This window comes from Grus americana, chromosome 2 (genome assembly GCF_028858705.1).
Source record: "Grus americana isolate bGruAme1 chromosome 2, bGruAme1.mat, whole genome shotgun sequence".
NCBI lineage: Eukaryota > Metazoa > Chordata > Aves > Gruiformes > Gruidae > Grus > Grus americana.
The window spans coordinates 165009999-165031874 of NC_072853.1; the positions used below are offsets into that span (position 1 = coordinate 165009999).

At 41.0% G+C, this 21876-nt stretch overlaps 1 protein-coding gene across 11 annotated transcripts in view; it reads left to right on the top strand.

The window, feature by feature from the left end:
- Window positions 1–21876, top strand: part of ADCYAP1R1 (ADCYAP receptor type I) — a 146267-nt gene that overhangs the window by 28193 nt on the left and 96198 nt on the right. For all 11 annotated transcript variants that reach the window (XM_054817230.1, XM_054817231.1, XM_054817233.1 and 8 more), the window contains exon 2: window positions 4137–4304. In XM_054817230.1, the coding sequence (XP_054673205.1) occupies window positions 4254–4304 (51 nt within the window). In that variant the 5' untranslated portion in view covers window positions 4137–4253. The remainder of the gene's footprint in view (window positions 1–4136; window positions 4305–21876) is intronic.

Here is a 21876-nt window from a genome sequence, read left to right on the forward strand (position 1 = left end):
TCTACCTTCATAGGTGATGAATAACTTTCTTAAATCATTAGATGACCAAAACAAGGGGGTTTTGGGTTGTTTTTTTCTTCCTGTATTTCAGCCATGCTTGAAATAATCCCCTGAAGCCCATTCCATTTTAGTAACAATCAACTGATTTTCAGATTCTCAGATACTTCAACAGCCCCTCTGTTTCACCAGAGATAATTGAAGATTTTTTTTTTTTTTTTATATTGGGGAACTATATATGCATAACTGAAAGGTGCAAGCCCCCATGCTCTTGGACATTCTGACTTCACTAATTTTAATTATGGTAGCAGATGCAGACAAAACAACAACATGAAGCACCAGTATCTCTAATTTACTAATGAAATTACAGGATTTGGCTACAAATTACATCAGAAGACAATAGCACAATTCAAGCTTCCCTCCCAAATCCTATATTCATATATTTATTTCTTTTCCCAGTACTGAACAGAAATGGAAATGCTTTCTAAACATTACCTACATTTTTAAAAAGTTCATTTTTTCTAGTAAAACATAGCTGATAGTACCTGTGTGTGAGATAACTAACCTTTTATTGGTATTAGGTGGACTCTGCACCTATGTATATCATACATGCTAGGAGCTGCTAAACAATATATACAGGTTCTGCTGCAGGTCCAGGGCATAAGTTCACGGAACTGGTAGCTGGTATTACCTAATAAACACTTGAGTCTCTGTGGACGATATGAAGGCTTCAGCCCAGTTTTTGATGCAGGTTTCCATGACTACCTTGAAGGCAAAAATGAAGTCAATTCTTTTACTTTCTCTGCAAAATGTGAAAGAAAGGCAATGAAATGGTTTGTAGATGTTCTTGTCGTTTCTTTAGAAGTTCTTTTGAAACTAAGATAAAACAGAAAACATCCACTCTCTACTTGTCAAACCTAGTGAATTCCAGGTTAAAATAAAACTAGGTCTTCAAATATCGGAAAGAACGTATTCTAAAGGTTACCACTTTCCCACAGAGTATCTGTCCATCTGTTTAGTCAGGCATCTCCCACCCTTCCATTGTATTTAAATTGTATTTCTGATGCATTGCAGTGGCAGAATCCAAGGACAGAATTCAATCTCCACACCACTCTCTGGCCTTTCTGCACTGGCCTGCACACAGGAGTGCAAATGATCAAGAAATAATTTCAAGTCCAATGTCTGCTAATGCATCTGTCTGGTTTTCTGTTGCTTCTGTTAATGGAGTGACTTTCTTTTTCCAACTCCTCACTGCTGAATGTCACCACGGATGTTTGCTGTCCTCCTCAGCTGAGATCTTATCAGTCTCTCATTATTTGATAAACCATCAGAAATACAGTTAAGTAATTAAATTCAGTACCAGAGCAGAGCAAGAGTGACTGATCGAGTGAGGATGGAAGAAAGCAGATCAGTTTAGAGGGGATTTCATGAATCATTGTTCTCCATTTAGTCAGGGTCTGGATAGAGAAGACAAAAATTTAGAAAGCTTAATTTTCCTTTTTTTATTTTTTTAATTGAAAGACTCTCTCCTTTCTAAATGCTGATGTCTTGGAAGTATGTTGCAGTGTCTCCTGATCGTAAAAGTTCTTTTACATTTCCCTTTGTCATTCCTTTGTTTACTTTCTGTCTTTGGTCTGTTTTCTTTCCAGTCTTGTCTCCTTTGTTATATTTCTTCACATTCCCTCTGATATTTTAAATCTTTTTCCAGCATACCCTTGCTTTTTTCTTTCTCTAATTGTTTGTGTGTCCTGTACCCCTGATTTATTATTATCTATGATCCCTTTATTTTCTTCTCTCAGACATACACTTAGCTGTTTAAACATTTCTCTAGTTGTGAAGATGTACATCAGTTGTGTTTATGCACACAGAGATGATAGATGGTGGCATGTAGGAAACCTACATCGGACAAGAAGATTTTAAAAGAGGCCTCAGAATTCAAAGGCTTCATTTACACTTGGAAATAAAACAGATGAGAGACAGTTCTCTGGCTCTGAGACAAACTGGTGTGGCACAGCTCATGCCCGTGGGGCTAAACTCTCATACCTTCCTAAGCAGAGAGGTTGCACCTGAACTACTGCAGACATTGCGAAAGGATCTCTGGGTGAGCTTATCTTGGAGGAATTAGGTCTACAGGGTAGAGATACACTGAAGGAGTGTGGTGGGTTGACCTTGGTTGGAGGCCAGGTGCCCACCAAAGCCATTCTATCACTGCCCGCCTCAGATGGACGGGGAAGAGAAAATACAATGAAAGTCTCGTGGATTAAGATACAGACAGGGAGTTCATTCACCAATTAGCATCACAGGCAAAACAGACTCAACTTGGAGAAATTAGTTAAATTTATTACCAATCAAATCAGAGTACGATAATTTACTCCCGAATTCTCTCCCTCCTCCCCACCAGCGGCACAGGGGGACGGGGAATGGGGGTTGTGGTCAGTTCATCACACGTTGTTTCTACCGCTTCTTCCTCCTCAGGGGGAGGACTCCTCTCACTCTGCCCCTGCTCCAGTGTGGGGTCTCTCTCACATTAGACAGTCCTCCATGAGCCTCTCTAACGTGAGTTCTTCCCGTGGGCTGCAGTTCTTCACAAACTGCTCCAGCGTGGGTCCCCCACAGGGTCACAAGTCCTGCCAGCAAACCTGCTCTGGCGTGGGGTCCTCTCTCCATGGGGCCACAGGTCCTGTCAGGAGCTTGATCCAGCGTGGGCTTCCCATGGGGTCACAACCTCCTTCGGGCATCCACCTGCTCCGATGTGGGGTCCTCCATGGGCTGCAGGTGGATATCTGCTCCACCATCATCCTCCATGGGCTGCAGGGGGACAGCCTGCCTCACCGTGGTCATCTCCACAGGCTGCAGGGGAATCTCTGCTCTGGTGCCTGAAGCACCTCCTGCCCCTCCTTCTGCACTGACCTTGGTGTCTGCAGGGCTGTTCCTCTCACATCTTCTCACTCCTCTCTCTGGCTGCAGTTGCGCAGTTGGTTTTTTCCCTTCTTAACTGTGTTACCCCAGAGGTGCTACCACCGTCGCTGATGGGCTCAGCCTTGGCCAACGGCAGGTCCATCTTGGGATGCACTGGCATTGGCTCTATTGGACATGGGGGAAGCTTCTGGCAGCTTCTCACAGAAGCCACCCCTGTAGTCCCCCCACTAGCAAAACCTTGCCACACAAACCCAATACAAGGGGAACCATCTCAGATGAGGGATAACTGGAAAGAAAACTAATGACTATGAAAGTTTATCTCCATGCTAAAAAGCTGACTGTAGGTAGGGCATCAAATAAGGCCTCTGTGTTACCAAGATATCAAGATCTGAGGCAGGATTGTGTTTTAAAAGGTAAAGAAGCTTGGATCCAGCCACAGAATGAGACAGAGAGGTTCTCTTGAATGAAAAACTGATTGAGCAATCATCATGATTTGGAACAAGTGGGAATTTTTAAACACTGGGTTATGGCAGGAGGTGCTGGGATGGTGCTAACGTCAGGTATGCAATTCTATTGATGTCCTGACCACTTGTCTAGTTCCTTGGCAGACACCAAGCAATGGAAGTCACAGATATGCATGACACTGTCACCCCTATAAGTCACTCCTGTCTTATGTCATGGATGAATCTTTAGCCTGACAGTACAATTCGTTCCTTTGCACCTCTGAACTGCTGAGTTCTCAAAAAGCTGTCAGATTATTAACAACTCTGGTCATGGATTTTGTTATCTGGACAAGTGATCTCTGGGAGTAAATCATCATGTCATACAGTCTCCTAAAAAGCCCCCAGACAGCTGTGCTTTTGAGACACTACTGAAAATCACAAAGGTCAAATCATGACTTCAGAAATGAAGCAGAGAGTTAGGTCCTTTTTCTGGTTCAAAATAATCCATCCTACCTTTTCCTTTGGGTACAATTTAGGTCTTTGCAGCTACAGAACCTGTTTCAGTAGTTTCTTATGATACAGGTTACTGATCATACAGACATGTCCTTTGGCTTTAAATTAATTATCCAAGACTGTCTATAATAGCTGCAATCCAGACAAGTATGGTTGATCTCTAACATGCACAACTCACAGTTCAAGTGTTGGATTGTCTTTTTTCTGTTTATTTTGCATTCCCTTCATGTTTTCCATATTTATAATTCTCCTCTTTCACTGCAGAGATCTGATCCTTGATGTGAAGACCTTAACCAAAAGATCTGCAGAGAGCGTGTGCTTCAGACCTAATAATAGTGTTAACAAACAAAACTTGACCAAGTTCGAAATTAAGAGGAAAAGATGGCCATCAATTGGAAGATCTGCTTCTTCGCTCTCATATTGCTTCCGATGGTAAGGAAAGATGTTTTTATTTACATTTTACTGATATAAATACGTGTTCTCAAGGCCAGCACTTGCTAAGAATGAAGGATGTGTTGCAGACACTGATTCTGAGTTTTTCTGTGTGGCCTCATAGGTTATGTTAAGACTTTTCCAACCTCCTTAGTGGATGCAATAAAACTGTGATCACTGCTCATCCTGTAGAAGGGCAAGTCAATTCCTTGAGGGGATTTGTTCACTGTTTGTATCCGAGATTAAAAATAAAATAAAAAGTAATAATTGAAAAAAAAAAAAAATAGTAGGGCTCCTGTTTGAAATCCATTGGTTTAAGATTATTTTTTCCAGGCAGAGGGGATAAAATTAGAGATCCCCATCAGCCCTGCAAAACCCGAGCCTCGAGATATTACAGCCAGTGCTTTTGGATGCCTCCATTTTCAGAGGGACAGTTTTAAGAAACCGTACAAGTGGGCCTCTAAAGATACAGGCACTCAAACTCTTTCATCACTTTTCTAAAGATCTTCAACTCTTTATGAAGATTACAGGGATTCATTTTTACTATAAGCTTTTACTTACTAGGTAACAAGCTATCCCATGAATCACTCAGTCTTAACATGTCTGGGGATTGTAACTCTATTCCTGCCCATTGTCCCTCTACACATCGTGACTGTACCCAACCTCTCATAACTGCCATAAGACCACTGACTAAAGCAGGCTTTTTCACTTTGTAACTGTGAGAAATACTTTACAACCCCTGAAATAAACTTATCCTGCGTTTCAAGTCAGTTCTTTGCTAGACCACTGGTCATATCTGTGCTTTTCATCACTTCTCAAGAAGCATTGCGCAGAAGGATACTGTGGCAAATGGCACGAGTATTTAATCCTCTGTCTCATTCTTAATAGCTTCTATAACTTCCACACAAATTCTTTAAAATTGCTTACTATACAGATAGTCTCATGTTACTGCACTTTAATAGAAAGGTATTTTCAAGCATTCTTGACATATATTTTGCTTTTATTTTTAAAATAAGAACTATTCAATATGTGACCAGATTATCTTTTATCAGCTTTTACACTTTCTTGCTTATGTACAGATTGTGTGAACTGTCTTTTACAATGCGTAGTGGTCAGGCTACAGGCCTCATCTTTACTTTGGCACAGGAAAATACATGTTCTTTCTTCTTAGGTCTTATTTAGAGACCACTTTAATTAACTGCATATCTGAAATGTAGCAGTATTCAGCTAAATTCTGTAGAACAGAATTGGAACTCATAGTATACTTCTGTTCCACCAAATAATATAGTTGCTTACCATACAACTGTATGGTCTTTGAATTTCCTTCTAGTGCTTGACTCTTCTGACCATTGTCTAGCTTTTCTGGTCAAGTAGAAAGTATTACTTATTAACAAAGTAAGTATGTTTAATTTTTATACTGTATCTCTGAAATAGTTACACTGGATTTCCTCTAAGCTAATGGAAAGGGAAAAAAACCCTCAACATTTAAGCTATTTTAGATGCCTATGTTATGTATGACATTCCTGTCTTCTTCACTGTCATAGAATCATAGAATGGTTTGGGTTGGAAGGGACCTCAAAGATCATCTAGTTCCAACCCCCCCTGCCATGGGCAGGGACACCCTCCACTAGCCCAGGTTGCCCAAAGCCTCATCCAACCTGGCCTTGAACACTGCCAGGGATGGGGCATCCACAACCTCTCTGGGCAACCTGTGCCAGTGCCTCACCACCCTCACAAGGAAGAGTTTCTTCCCAACATCTAGCCTAAATCTCTCCTTCTTCAGCTTCCATGTTACTGACAAAGATGTTAAACAGTGCCAGTCCCAGTAACAACTTCTGTGGAATGCCACTCATCATTGGTCTCCACTTGGACTTTGAGCAGTTGACCACAACTCTTTGGGCGTGACTATCCAGCCGATTCCTTATCCACCAAGCGGCCCATTCATCAAATCCATGTCTCTCCAATTTAGAGATAAGGATGTCGTGTGAGACAGTGTCAAATGCTTTGCACAAGTTGAGGTAGATGACATCAGTTGCTCTTCCTTTATTGACCAGTGCTGTAACCCCATCATAGAAGGCCACCGTCGTGGTTTAGGCCCAGCCGGTAGCTGGGTGCCACACAGCCGCTCACTCACCCCTTCCCCAGTGGGACGGGGAGGGGAAGTATAACAAAAGGCTTGGGTCGAGATAAGGACAGGGAGAGATCACTCACTGATTACCATCACAGGCAAAACAGACAATGTAGAGAGGAGATTCATCTAATTTATTACTAGGCAAAACAGAGTAGAGGAATGAGAAATAAAATCAACTCTTAAAACACTTCCCCCCACCCCTCCCATCTTCCCGGGCTCAACTTCACTCCCGGCTTCAACCTCCTCCCCCCTCAGCGGCACAAGGGGGCAGGGAATGGGGGTTGCGGTCAGTTCAGCACACATTGTCTCTGCCGCTTCTTTGTCCTCAGGGGGAGGACTCCTCTCAACATTCCCCTGCTCCAACATGGAGTCCCTCCCACGGGCTACAGTCCTTCACAAACTGCTCCAGCGTGGTCTCTCCCACAGGGTGCAGACCTTCAGGAGCAGACTGCTCCAGCGTGGGGTCCCCCACGGGGTCACAAGTCCTGCCAGCAAACCTGCCCTGGCGTGGGCTCCCCTCTGCACGGGTCTACCGGTCCAGCCAGGAACTTGCTCCAGCGTGGGCTTCCCATGGGCCACAGCCTCCTTCAGGTGCCTCCACCTGCTCCGGCGTGGGGTCCTCCATGGGCTGCAGGTGGAATCTCTACACCCCCTCATCCTTCCTCCATGGGCTGCAGGGGGACAGCCTGCTTCACCATGGTCTTCACCACGGGCTGCAGGGGGATCTCTGCTCTGGTGCCTGGAGCACCTCCTCCCCCTCCATCTGCACTGACCTTTCTGTCTGCAGAGTTTCTTACATCTTCTCACTCCTCTCTCCGGTTGCAAAAGTTTTTTTTTAACTGTTTTGTTTTCCTTCTTAAATATGTTATCACAGAGGCGCTGATTGGCTTGGCCTTGGCCAGGGGCGGATCCATCTTGGAGCCGGCTGGCATTGGCTCTATCAGACACAGGGGAAGCTTCTAGCAGCTTCTCACAGAAGCCACCCCTGTAGCCCCTCCCGCTACCAAAACCTTGCCACACAAAACCCAACACAGCCACCAAATTTGCCAGGCACGATTTGCCCTTAGTGAAGCCATGCTGGCTGTCACCAATCACCTCCTTATTTTCCATGTGCCTGAGCATAGTCTCCAGGAGGGTCTGCTCCATGATCTTGCCAGGCACAGAGATGAGACTGACTGGCCTGTACTTCCCCAGCTCTTCCTTTTTTTCCTTTTTAAAAATGGGGGTTATGTTTCCCCTTTTCTAGTCAGTGGGAACTTCACCAGACTGCCACGACTTCTCAAATATGATGGGGGTGGCTTAGCAACTTCATCCACCACTTCCCTCAGGATCCACATCTCATCAGGTCCCATGGACTTGTGCGCCCTCAAGTTCCTTAGATGGTCTTGAACCTGACCTTCTCCTGTAGTGGGTGGTTCTTCATTCTCCCAGTACCCGCCTTTGCCTTCTGCTACTTGGGCGCTGTGGCTGGAGCACTTGTTGGTGAAGGCTGAGGCAAAAAAATCATTGACTACCTCAGCCTTCTCTATAACCTGGGCAACCAGGTCTCCCATTTCCTTCCAGAGAGGGCACACATTTTCCCTACTCTTCCTTTTATCACTGACATGTCTATAGAAGCTTTTCTTGTTGCCCTTGACATCCCTGGCCAGACTTAATTCCACTAGGGCTTTAGCTTTTCTAACCTGATCCCTGGTTGCTCAGACAGTTTATCTGTATTCCTCCCAGGCTACCTGCCCTTGTTTCCACCCTCTGTAGGCTTCCTTTTTGTGTTTGAGTTTGTCCAGGAGCTCCTTGTTCATCCATGCAGGACTCCTGGTGGTTTTAACGACCGTAAAAGGAGATTAGCTCCAATTCAGATGCCATGGTTTTGGATATACATTAGATTACATAAACACACCTTGTTGCTTCTAGTTTGAGACCCAGAAATGAGAGCTGTCATGTCTCAGTCTCTTAGGAGCTCCCATCTTACAGCTAAGCCTAGGACAACCTCAGTGTTTCCTCATCTATAAGTGTTGGTGAGATGTATTCTACACCAGGTGAAACTGGAAAGCAGATTGGTAGAGCTGTTGAATTCCTGGGTATGCAAGCATATTTTTCAGACTGGAACAAAATTAATTAAATGGTCACATGAATGGAAAAGCAAAAGACATTTTTTTTTTTAAATGACCAGTGATCTTCAATGTTTCAAGATTTTTGATGTTCAGCTTGAGACAGCCAAAAGGTGTCTTCTCACTTAGAGGTGAATGATTTTTAATTAAGGGAAATAAATGTGACTGAACATATCTCCTGAGCTTTCAGATGGATGACCTTCCTGGCAAATGCAGAAGGACAGCAAATTTCCAATTTCTAGCATTTCAGGGCATAACTGTGATCACTGAGCTGGATAATTAGCGATCAGCTCCAGCTTTTGGAAAAAAACAGCTCTCTAATGAAATACTGCGAAGCAAACCGGAGATAAGAACAAATATGCTTTTATATATGCTGTTTCTGTAATGTGTATGATGTTTATGAGTCCAAGCTTTTATTATAGTCTCTTGTAGGAACCCAGGCACTAATGTTAATGATTTTACACACATGAATTTGTGTCGTTGCACACACACGTCTTTGGTCAGCAGAGACTTGTGCCTATGACAGAGATTGTACCGTAATTTGTTTATAGCATTCATTCCTTATTACATCCCTAAGTTTCTTTTCACAGACCAAAGTTCAGGAATGATATAAGGTGATTTATGGTTCTTCCTTCTTCCCTTGCTGGGACTCTTTTGTAATGCTTGTGGTAACACATTTTCCCTCCATTGGGACACACTTTCTCTTCAAACCACCTCTAATGTGCTGTGCTGATGTTCTCAAATCAGCACTTTTCTGTCATGCAGATTTTCAGTTTTTTTACCAAGGGAGTGGATGTGACTTTTTAAAAAATTAGAGTAAAATCAAATGTCATCCTAGCCTCCAAGAAGTCTTCTTTTACATTACTTTCCTCTAAACACCTCTGGTACTGTTCAAGAAATCTCCAATGACTCAAGGAAAGCTCCTGTTCTCGGCAGTTGGGATTGATCCCCATTTTGTGGCACATGTCTCCATCCCTTGCAGTCAGTGTGGCTGCATCAACTCCTGAATCTGTACACCTGCTTCCATGTGCAGTTTTTGGCTTCACCAATAGACAGACCCATTTTACCCACAGAAAATGAAAGCACCTGGACTAATGTTCACATTCATAAACAGGTCAAGAAAAGGCCAAAAGAGGACAAATTGTATTAATGGAAAATTCTAGGTGGCCTCAAGTATAGACTCACACCAGAAAACAAGAAAATAATATGCTAATAAATAATTAGAAATGGGCATGTTAAGCCAATTATAATTGTCATAGACTAGCAGGGTTATATTTTTTATGTGTTTAACAGACTATTCTGTATTCGCCTATCACTAAGGTCTTCTGCCTTCTTATTAATGACTTGGGACTGAAGGCAGGATCTAGAAGCACGATACCTTCTCGGCCTTTTAGAGGAATTCTTGAGCTTTATTTTTATCCCATTTTAAATGCTTTCCTAGCTTTAAATGTCTATGTTGCTATTTTACCTGGTTTTAATCCATTTTTTGTTAACTAGCCCGCTTCTTTTCAGTCACTCTCATTTTTTCCTTTGTTTTCTCTGAACATCTCTTTTCATTTGCACATTACTTTTCTTCATCCTACCTATTTTTTTGCTTCTGAATTCACTTTCACTGCCATTTTGATTGATTTCTCATTCAATTTATCTGTGATAGCAGTGGGCTTTGTTTTTTATTGGAAATATTAACAAAAGTCATCATAAAATTATTGAGGAGATAGGATCCTAAACCATCGTTCCTTTGTCTGGTTCCAAATGTACCTGAGAAACAATGAAATTCATGACTCACAAAGTTGGCTTAGTATATGAACTGAATTTTAAATGTAACTGCAATGCAGGTGTTCTGTCTGTAATAATTCAATCATCAGATGCATTTCTTCAGCTAATACTTGGAATTTCTTGTGGATATATTTTAAATATTGCTAGGCTTAAACATTTCAAATGATAAGATATTCTTTGTAGTGTTTTATTTAGCTGGCAAACATATGTTCACATACTTCCTTTAAAAATAAGAAAAGATGAAAATGAAAGGTGTAAGTGATGCTTCTTGTATACCAACAGTGGAGTGCCATCACTGTACGAGGATCAGATGGGCAAATGCAGGTTTAGATGCACAGACAGTATCTCACAGATCAGAGAATGAAACCTCCATCTGATTACGTTTAAGCAATTCATTAAGAGGTGAAGAGAGAAACTAGATCTGTTTGCTCAGACCCTGTTTACTGAAGGGGGTAATATTTCTCAATCTTTTAAGGAAGTGTATAGTCTACAGAGTAAAGAGCTGTGTGTACCCTCCATTGTTCATCTGTAGCTGTCACTTCCAGTGCTAGGGTACGTTCAAATAAGATCATCTACATTTCAGCCTCTGTCATTTTTTAAAGATGAGAGACAGTCTATTCGGACACACTAGTCTACTAGCTTTTCTCCAGCCCTGCTATGTTAGAGCATCCATTTTCTCCCGCAGCCCAAATGTGAGGTTCCTCAGGCACAAACATGGTTGTGTTGGTCCCTGCTCTTTAAGCAGCCTGTTTTTCCCATGTAGGACTTAATGAGACAGTTTTTAATGAGGTTACCTGCCTTATGATTTGTAACATCTCAAAACCCTATTAGAGAAGTCAAGTTCTCTGTAGGATTGCAACCATCTCTAACATAATGCACAGTTACATGAGACTTCCCTGTTACTTATGCAATGCAAATACAAATATGTACAAACATAGCTAGGGAACTGCTGGGAATGTGCTCCAGAGGAGAAAAAACTCAGCTAGCCAAGACATTACTGCTGCTAAAGCTTTTCCTTTTTAATATAAGGAGATAGTGCTGGTGGCAACCAGCAGAATATAACAACCTCTTAAAAACTTATACCTTGTTTAAAAAAGACAAAAAAAAAAAAAAGTCTCAGGATGTGTAATATTGGGTAAGGTAGTTTCAAAGAGAAGGTTCAGAATTTCTGGTAAGGTGTATCACAAAAAGTATCTGAGAAAATCAGTGTTGCAAAACAATGACAGTGCCCTTGATACCAACCAACTTCAAGCACCTTTCAGAGACACAAAAATTAGGATCCTAGGTTCCAGATGGTCCTTAGCCTGTCAGCTAGGTAGGAAAGGTACATACAGAGAGTGACAGAGTGATAGATATCTCAGGGTGATATCTCCACCGGAAATATCTATAAGTCTGGGTTTTTCCGAGAAAGCCTGGCATGTTGGCACTCCTGTCTAAGATGCGTGAAGCTGGTTGGAGACCTTGATGTTGTGTTGGTGCTCTGTCTAGTACACTGACACTTGTAATCTCACACTGGGCACATCAAGTGTCAGTTATGGTTATTGCAAAAGCTGAAGAAAGACACACTTTGTTAAAATGTTTTTAAGCTTATTAAGCTTATTTGCACAAAACGTGAATGACAACCAAAAAAAGAAGTCTAGAAATATGCATATTCTACCAACGTGTGGTTCACCATGCTGTGCACAAACACAAGTATCTACATGCAACTTTCCTTATTTAGGCAGGCAAGATATCTAGGTCTTAGAAATGCGTGGCAGCAGGTTACAAAGCAGAAAATTGTTGCCCTACATTAATGTGTTCACTTTTTTGCCCTCTGGTAGTAGTAATAATTTCTGTGACAAGCAAATAATATGATGACAACACTGATATAAGGACATTAATATGATTCCTTTCCCTGCTGGTTTTGTATTCATGAGCTTGGAGGAACATTGGATGAGCAGTCAAATATCACACTGGGAAATAAAAAAAGATTTCTTAGAAAAGGAGCCTGTAAAAAGAAAAAAAAATCAGAATCAGTGATTTTTCATATTGCTCAGCTATTAATATCTAGCACCTGAAGGGATATTATCCAAGTCTCTAGTAGTGTGCTGCTGGCCTGCTCTTCCTTGGGTTTGCTGAGTAAGCAGCCTGAGAAGATTTACTGTGGCGTCAGCTCGAAGAGATAGCTGTGATGCAGAACCGAGGCTACATTAAAAGGAAGGGGGAAATGGAAGCAAAAGAGCAGGAAGAAAGGAAAAGAATATGAAAAAAACCCTCACAATTGCATCACTACATTGTTAGGGATTTGGTCTTTTATATGCCTTCCTTCACCTCTCACCATGGCGTGTAATAAGTAGTTTCTTCCCAATCCGTGAAATAAACTCTGTTGCTTCCTAAAGCGAATGTATGTCCTACGGCAAGAACTGGGGCCTTCCTGAGGATCAAGTAGCTATGCTGTAAGCCTGCCTGGGGGAGCATACACGATCAGTGCTTGCCCCAGGGTTACATACCACAAGGCTCTCCAGATGAGCTGTCCAGAGGTTGCCTATGCAATAGCCATAGGGTTAGGAAGTAGATGCAAGGCAGAGCTTACAGTGCTTAAGGCTGCTTCCAGGGCTTCTTTTTCAAAGCAATAGAGACATGGCTATTTAATCAAAATCTATGAGGCCCACTAAAAACCACTGCCAACCATAAAGCCCAAGTGTTGCTATCATTGCAGTCCCCAAGGGCACAGAACCCAACTCAACAAATCCCTCTTTGTTTCTCTGGGCAAGGGGCGAATAGCTCACTCCAGGCTAGCTTGCGCTCATGTTCCTGAAAAGAAAATTGGGTTTCTCTCAGATTTTTTTTTTTTTTTCTCTATGTGGAAATCACTTGGAAGTGAGGATTTTGGAGATATGGGTCCCCTTCTATATTAAAGTACAGTGATCTCTGCGATATATTTGTTCCATGCCATATAATGCTAATTGTGCCCCAAATGGAGAACATCACCTTCCTAATGAGTGGAACCTGCCTCTGTACTTTCCTGTGCATGTGAGAGCTGAGTTTTGTACCTAGCTGATATCAGGAAATGTACTTAGGCCAGTATTTAGCCACCTAAATGCTGGATGTCTAGGTTAATATTTTTACCTATATTAATATATACTAACGATTCTTCTGTGGTCAGTTGTAAGGGACAGACACCTCTAGATAGTGTCGTCCTAAACCTCCCTAGTGCTCTCCTTACTCCAGGGTCATCAAAAATGACTAGTCTACCTTAGACTATGGTTTCTTTAGTGTTTAGAAACCCAGTCTTTATTGAGTAGTATGTTACATTTTATGAATGTCACGTGAATGATGAATAGATGACAGTAAGTCACTGTTGCCAATTGATTGTCTTGCATTATCAACACCTTGGGACTCATCTTCATAGGGTGGTTTGTAAGGTTATCATAAATGCTGTTTACTACCTTTCCTGGAATACGTTTTTAAAACCAGGTATTGAATGTGTGTTCTTGTATGGGTGAGGGCAGATGCCAGTGGATCATTGCGTCTGTAGTAAAGAAAAATAAAAAATGCATACCATTAAATACTTCAAGATCTTAAAACAATGAAAGGTGATCCATTTATAGAGAGAATAGGAAAAATATTTTCCCCACATAATAACATTTTAACATTTTAAAAATATTTTGTAGTACTTTGATAGAATTATTCTTTCTGGTAAAGTTTAAAGAATTTAATCTCAATTTCAACCACTTTTCCTCCTTTTTCTGTACAAAACAAAATTTCTAAATAAATATTCTCTTCAAATAAGACACAATATGAAAAGGGAGCATTTTATAACTCTCCTCCCCCTTTTTAAAAAAGAACAAATTACAGCTTTTTTTTTTTTTTTTCTTTTTTTGGGGGGGGCTATCAGTACAGTTTGGACTTTAAACTTAATCAACATGTTGTTTCCTGGAGGAAAAGAGTCTCAATGAACATTGTTCAGCCAGATTTCATTTGTGTCAGTTGGTGGGTTTAATGGTTTCCCAGCCTTTGCACACTCTCAGTTGCTGCGCTCACTGTTCCAATATATTTTATATACATGTACACTCATGCTGAAAAGTTCTGTGGAGGACCGCAAAGTGACTACAGTTTCTTACTGTTTCTGGCCTGCCCGATAATGCATTTATGCAATGTCCTTTTCTGTCAAACATTGCTCAGTAGGCTTCTTTTGGAGTGTAAAATTCCTATTAATTCTCTAAGAGCTTTAGATGGAAAAAGAAAACACTTTAGCGTCTGTGTACCCTTTTCAAATGCTTTTGGTACCACAATCTCACTCTGACTCAGCATCTGTGGCCAAAGTGTGTTATTCAGGGGTTATTTAGGTCAAGTACAGGTTGGTGATTTGGTTGTTTGAAGAATTCTAAAACAGTTTGTCAATAATTTGAACTACTGGTATTTGCAGATTTAGGAAGGGAAAGTGCAGAGAAATCTTTTTTGTATAATTCTTACCCAATAGCCACATCTGAGCATGTTACATATTTTGGCATAAAACTGTTTTGGACCTTTATTTTGGCTTTCTTATTTGCTAAGGGCCTCCCAGATGACTGATAACGCAAAATGCATATTGGGTAAGATTAGAGATATGCTGAAACTCAAGGGTATAAATTCATGTTTACTTCCTCGCAAATATTAAAATGTTCTTTTTTCTTGCTGCCCTCTGGCTGATCTGTTTTTAGTTATTATATCCCTGTTAACCAGTTTTATGATAATTTGCTCCATTACTTAAAAAAGATAACAAAATACATGACATTTTTGCATTGCGATAGAAACTAAATTCTCATGCAATTACAGCCTAAGCTAGTCCATTTTAGTACATCTTCCAGCAATGTAGATGTACAAGATCTAAACCTTCCTGGCTGTCTTGTATTCTCTATTATGTCTCTATTATGCAGAAACACCAGGTGGACAAACTGTATGCTAATTTAAAGTAACTGTGGAACCTCACTGTATATTTTCAGTCTCAAAGCTTTGACGTCGAAAGCGATGAAGTTACTACTCATCCTGTAACTAACTGTAGCTGTAGGCATTCCCTTGCATATTCCACTTGCAGAGTAGCTGTGGGAGAGCCAGGAATTTTGCAGAGGCAGGCAACATCGGTGGGAATGGGCTGTAAGATGCCGAAGGGCCTTTGATACCCTAAGGAAAGCAGACTAATGTGATCACATCTATGCGTGTGTATTTATTTTTCCATTCCTCCAGGTCATCTATCTACCCCCAAATCCTGAATGCTATGGGTGGTTTCAACTAAAGTTGGCAGAAGGACCATGTTCTCAGGCAAATTAATTTTCTAACAGTTTCATACAAATGTTTAGGCAAAGACAGCCATTTTTTAATTCCCTACAGAAAAATGAACTTCAACATAACCTCAAGCCTCGTTAGACATCCAAACAGGAGCTCATCTAGGAGATACTAATCCACACAATCAGTGGCTAAAAACTTATTGCCCCAGATTAGTCCTCAATTTGAGCAACGCTGCAGTTTCTTGTTTCTCAGCGCTCTCTGTGTCAAACGAGGCCAGCTGCACTGCCCTGTCTCTAAAGGCATGGAAAAGATAAATCCACTTAATGCTAAGGTATGATCAAGTATTAGAGTGACAGTGCCAAAGGCAGATGTATGAGTTATGAGAAATTGTGTTAATCTCAGTGTTGCACTATGGAGAAGCACGTCCTGGTGAGCTGCCCGGAGATCTGTCCAGGGTTGAGGAGCTCTGTGGGACACCTGGCTCTCAGGTATTCTGAGATCCATATGTTCAACTAAACTGAAAATCTGTTTTCCATATATTTTGCAGCTCAAACCATAAACAAAATCATCAGTCGCATCTGAGTGAAATACGACATTCTTTCATCGGTTCATTGTACTGTACGTTGATCAAACATCCCTCTTCTTCTGACTCTTCTCTCACATTTCTTTGTACATGGTAGCTGACTTATTCTCAGCCATAAAATCCATGTACCTGTACTGATAGTACATGGCATAGCAGCTGGGGGGGCACCCCTGGGTGCTCTGCAAAAGCACCCATGGGGATGGCCAGGGCACGGCGCGGTGCCTCCTCATTTTCTAACGCTGGTGTGAAGTCCCACGTAAATCTTCATAATTAATGCTTTCGTGTTTGCACTCACACACTTATTCCTTCTCCACTTCTCAGAAGCTTATTTGTCTATTTATCCAACTGTCTACTAGTTGCATTTTAATTTTTTAGGGATTTTTCTGTGAATTAAAGGAGTAGATGGGGACCAGAAATTATAAAGTTTATTTTCCTTTGATTTTTCACACTCTAACCTATTCGTTACAACATTAATTATGCAGATATTCAATTATAGAACACAAAGATGAAAATTCAGCTTCTTTTCCCTTTTGCGTCCATGGATATTTCCTATATGTCTGTTAATGAAATCCAAAATAACACCTTGTGGATGACAATTAATATTTGAGGGGCAGGACATCTTGTACCGAGGTCAGCTCCCACTACATGGCAGTGCTTACAAAGGGCCACTTTTGGATGTTGAGCAATGTGAAGTGGCAATCCTCCAGCTGTGTTCATGGCTTTGGAAAAAAAAAAAACAAAAACCAAACAACAAACAAACACCAAACAGCTGCAGAAGCTGGCAGAAGCCATTGTGAAATAACACTGTCCAAACTGTGGAAGAATGAAATCATAAGTTTAATGTAATGTAACAAAAAATACAGGTACAGGGATGTGTATGAATAACATTAGTCTCGAGAAAATTATTTTTTTCAGATCTGATTGCTTGCATTTTGGGGCAGTGGGTTTTATTCAGTTTATTTTTTCATAAGTGAAAATGTGAAATATATATAACTATTTTCAAAGGTCTAATGTAGAATTTCTGAACACAGTAATCTTGAGGATTAAATAAATGACAGTTAGCATATACTGGAGTCACACAGAGTAACCCATGAAGGACAACATAAAATAGGTTCCACCAATTTTGCTTTCAAGTCTGTTTACCTTAAGTACAACAGCAATTTGCTCTCACGGCAGAGGAATCTCTTCTCTCTCTCTCTCTCCAGTATGCCTTAGACATACAGTATTTACATGCGTTAATGTTCTCATCTGATAGCAGGAAAACCAAAGCAGTGCAAAACCCCTTTTCTGACTCTACCTTTCTCCATGGAAGAGGAAACCTTATTTCTATTAACTTCAGCCTGAACCAAATTAAAAGATTAACGCAATTCAATGTCACCATTTCGAGGGCTTCAGAGCTGTACCTCTTTTTGTTGTGTAAGTCGTACTACAATTCAGAAATAAGTGGATTTATGAAAATTTAATTTACCTTAGGGGAAATGCTTTGCACATCTTTATTCCATTGCACATACACGTCTGTAGGATGGGCAATAAGGACCTGAAGTCCCTGAGATATAATATAAAGTCAAAATAGTATACATGGCGGAACTGAGTTTTTTCTCTGTAACTGGAAATACATTAGCAGAAGAGAAATTAACTTCTTGGAAGGAAAGGATGTATACTACGTCAAGACACATCAAAACGTGCGAATCTAGAATAGATTACCCAGGTAACAGTGGGGCTATAGTGTGGTCACTGTCACTCATGAAGCAGGATCCAGCATTTTCAAGCCCAAATACATAATGTTAAGCTCTCTTAGTCAACATGCAAGGATCCTATTAAATATGGCATGCATAAATACCCCAGTAGAACCCTAACCACTTTCTCCAGGGTACCAATTTATTGACGCTTCTCCCCATTCAGCAAATTAAATTTGGGAAGAGGAGCTTGAAAGTATCAGCCAGCATTTATCTTCTTGAATGGAGAATAGTAACCAGGTATGCTTGGGCTTTAAAAACCTTTTTTTTTTTTTTCCTTTTTCTTTTTTTGTGACACTGAAAAAGTGTCTCTTGTTTAAATATGCAAAAGATTCTGAGTCCTAAATGTCTGCGCATTGCAGTCAGCTGCAAACAGCACAGCTGAAGCATCTGTTACCCTTGGAGAGAGACCCTGTGCCACCGAGTTCTGCATCAAGAATGCCCTTGTACCTGCCAACCAAGGTGACTGGCTTAACACTTTAGATGCCTGCTGCATTTCGTTGGAGCTGAGAACAACAGGAGATCTACCAGGAGGATAATAAAATGCATCCTGAATCTGTCCTTATTCAGTAAGATATCCCTTATCTGAGCAAATTTCTGTATAGCAGTAGAGCACAGAAATGCTGGAGCAGAATCTGGGTCATGACAAGACTCTGAAAGTGAGACCTGTGGCTTATCTGTCAGTGTCTGAAACACATCCAAGTCCTGCAGGTTTATTTGGAATGAAGTCACCCTTTAAGGGGGACATCTGTTCTTAGAAGAAGACTATCTTTACCACTGCACGTTGTCCCTCCTTAAATCAAATCACACCCTGCAGTGATATAAGAGTAAAATAGGAATTTCAGATAGAGTATGAAATCTGGTGCTGTGTGGTGTTGTTTTGATTTCTAGTAATTTTGCAATGTTATTTTGTAGCACATCTTATTTCTGAACTTCTTGAAACCTGCTTGAGGTTCAGCTCATGAAAAATAGTGTTAGTCACCGGTAGGATTTTCTAAGAATGCCTCACGAGCAGTGCATATGTGATAAATTCATCGCTACATGGATTTTATACTGATAACAGAGATTGTCTCATGGGCAATGTCTGTGCAGGTTATCTATCATCATGCCACGTGAAGCAAACCGCTTGGATAAGGAGTCACGCAGGGATAGGAATCCCACTTTTTGCAGGAGATGGTAGCATTCTTACATCATGGTTTATAAGAACTTAGAGTTAGGGTTTATAATGGCAAAGTAATCTTGATACAACAACCAGTAAATATTAGCACATAAAATGTTAGGAAAGGGGAAAAAAAAAAAAAAAAAGAGGAAACTTTGGGCAGGAGAAAGAAGGAGCTGTATGTCTAACACCTGCAGCTAGAACTGGTCTCAAATACATTGTTCCATCCCAGATCAAACCTTTTATACCATGTCTTACCCTTCCAAAACACCATCTCTACTTTTGGGGATCCTATCCCACAGCAATGCGGAAAAAAAAAAAAAAGTAAAAAGCAGGAGTGTTCAGGGCTGGTTTCTAACAGGGAAATTTTACTGGTCCGAAAGAAGGCTATAGCTGGCCCACTGTTAGCATGTGACATTACTGGATATTCTGCCCAGTGAGTTATGTGGACTGAAGATTTCATCACACATTGCTGGTTCCTGTCTCTGCTCTCCTTCCGTATAGCTGCTGCTCTCTGTTCCTCAGAAAATGGATTTAGATTGGTAGGTCTGGATTTTTTATAGTGTGTAAAAACAAAATCCCACTACATGTCACACTTCATCTAAGATGTTCTAGAGTTCAACTCTTGTGATTAAAGAAAGGACTTGGGTGTGATTGTGATTCTGTATCTCTTAAGCTCCTGTGAAAATGTCAATTATTGCTGTCTGCCTATTGTGATTTTAGTGCAGTTAATACACGGGTCCCTGCTGATAGTGAATCTGAGCGTGTGCTTCTCTTTCGTGGCGTTTATGAAAGCAATACATTTTTATTGTTCCTTTGAAATATCAGGAATAGGAAATTGAGGTCTAAAATTGTACTCCATCACCTGTTCACTGCATGTTCTTGAATGAGGCACATTTGAACTGCATTCAAATCAGGAGGCGTGATCCCAGTTCAGAGCTGCATGTTCTCACGTTCTGAAAATACAGGTTATAGGGTTAAAGACAAAGGCCAAAGCTTCCATTGTGAGTCATTATTTGTCAGTATACGTTAGTTGAGAAGTTGATGCCTTCACTTTAACAAAATAAACACTATATAACAGGTAATGTGGCTTCTTACATTCAGTGATGTCTAGGGCATCCTTAAACAGGTATCATTTTCAGGCTTATGAATGCCCAAGACAGAAATGCGGCATGTGGCTAAATTACTACGACTCACAAACATACCAAATATGGTATGGGGAACAGGGAATTGCGTTGGTGGAATGGATCACCCCTTTGGCAATGATTTGCCTACCCAGAACTTAGCTGTTCGCTGTCATGATATAACTGCATATCACCAGAGATAATGTTTTCTGAGAATCACATTTAAATGTTGCTGTTAAAGAGCTCTTGCCAGGTATTTAAATACTGGTGATCAGCCATGATTAAATCATGTGCCCAACAACAGTGCAATACTTCTGCTGGCCTATAAAATCTGGGGTGCTTAAGGTGGAAAAGCGATGCACAGATAACAGTTTCCAAGAAGTAAGGTGGAGATGGGATTCATTAATGCAATATCTACAGCTTCACAAGTCACCTTGGGCTCTCATTTTTTGTTACAAACAAGAGACAAACACTGACTCTACAAGTGTCTCTCCATACCGCGTTTTTCACCCGGATAACTTAGGCCATAAATATTGACCAACACCGCATCTCCAAACCATTAACTGGCTGTGAGAGGAGTGTCTGCTGATGTTCCTCAGCAGCACAGCATTGATGCAGTCCTAAATACAGAGATAAGGTGCCCATCGTTAGGCTGACAATTATAAGACTAGGAACCCTATTTTATTAGATAACCTAATGAAAGTAGCATTAGTATCATTCTCTGTGGTATAAACCCAGACTGAAGGATTACCATGGTTAATAAATTTATACAAATTTTGGAATTTTCTGTCAGGTGAAAAACTCAGTTGTTTTGATATCTTTTGTCATGCTGAAGGAATATATTCATATATCTGGACTTCTCTCCTCCCCCACCCTCACCCCAAGCAAATTGAGTCACCTTATAAGATTGTAATTCCAAAATAGTGAAATATTTCACACTGACATGTTTAAACAGAGCAGAAACTTTCCTTAGCCCTGAACTGGATTACTCGAACGACACCTCAGTTCTTCAACTCATCAGTGCAACATTTTATATCATATTTTGTATTTCTATCAACATTAATTTGCTATGATTATGGCCAATACATGGAAAAGCATGGCTACATCATACTCCTCACAGTCATAAGTTGGGACATCAGAGGAACAAGGCAGTTCATGCACCATGGCTCTGCTAGCAATCTCTCAAATGCTTATAAATATCTGAAGGGTGGATGTCTAGAGGAAGGGGTCAGACTCTTCTCAATAGTGCCCAGTGACAGGACAAGGGGCAACAGGCACAAACTGGAACACAGAAAGTTCCAGCTGAACATGAGGAAAAAATTCTTCACTTTGAGGGTGACCAAGCACTGGGACAGGCTGCCCAGAGAGGTTGTGGAGTCTCCTTCTCTGGAGAGATTCAAAACCCGCCTGGACGCAATCACGTGCAGCCTGCTCTGGGTGATCCTGCTTTAGCAGGGGGGTTGGACTAGATGATGTCTAGAGGTCCCTTCCAACTCCTACCAATCTGTGAATCTGTGATTCTGTGTGAATCTCCTTACAGCCACTGCTGTACTTTCCTCCCAGGCGGTGTCCATAGCCCAAGGACAACCAAAGCTGATCATAAATGCCTCTTAAGATGACTCTTCTCTTTCTCTGGTAATTTGTTGTTGGTGGTGTTTCTTCTGTGTATGACCTCACTGATCATCATTAGGAAGTTTTCCTACACTGC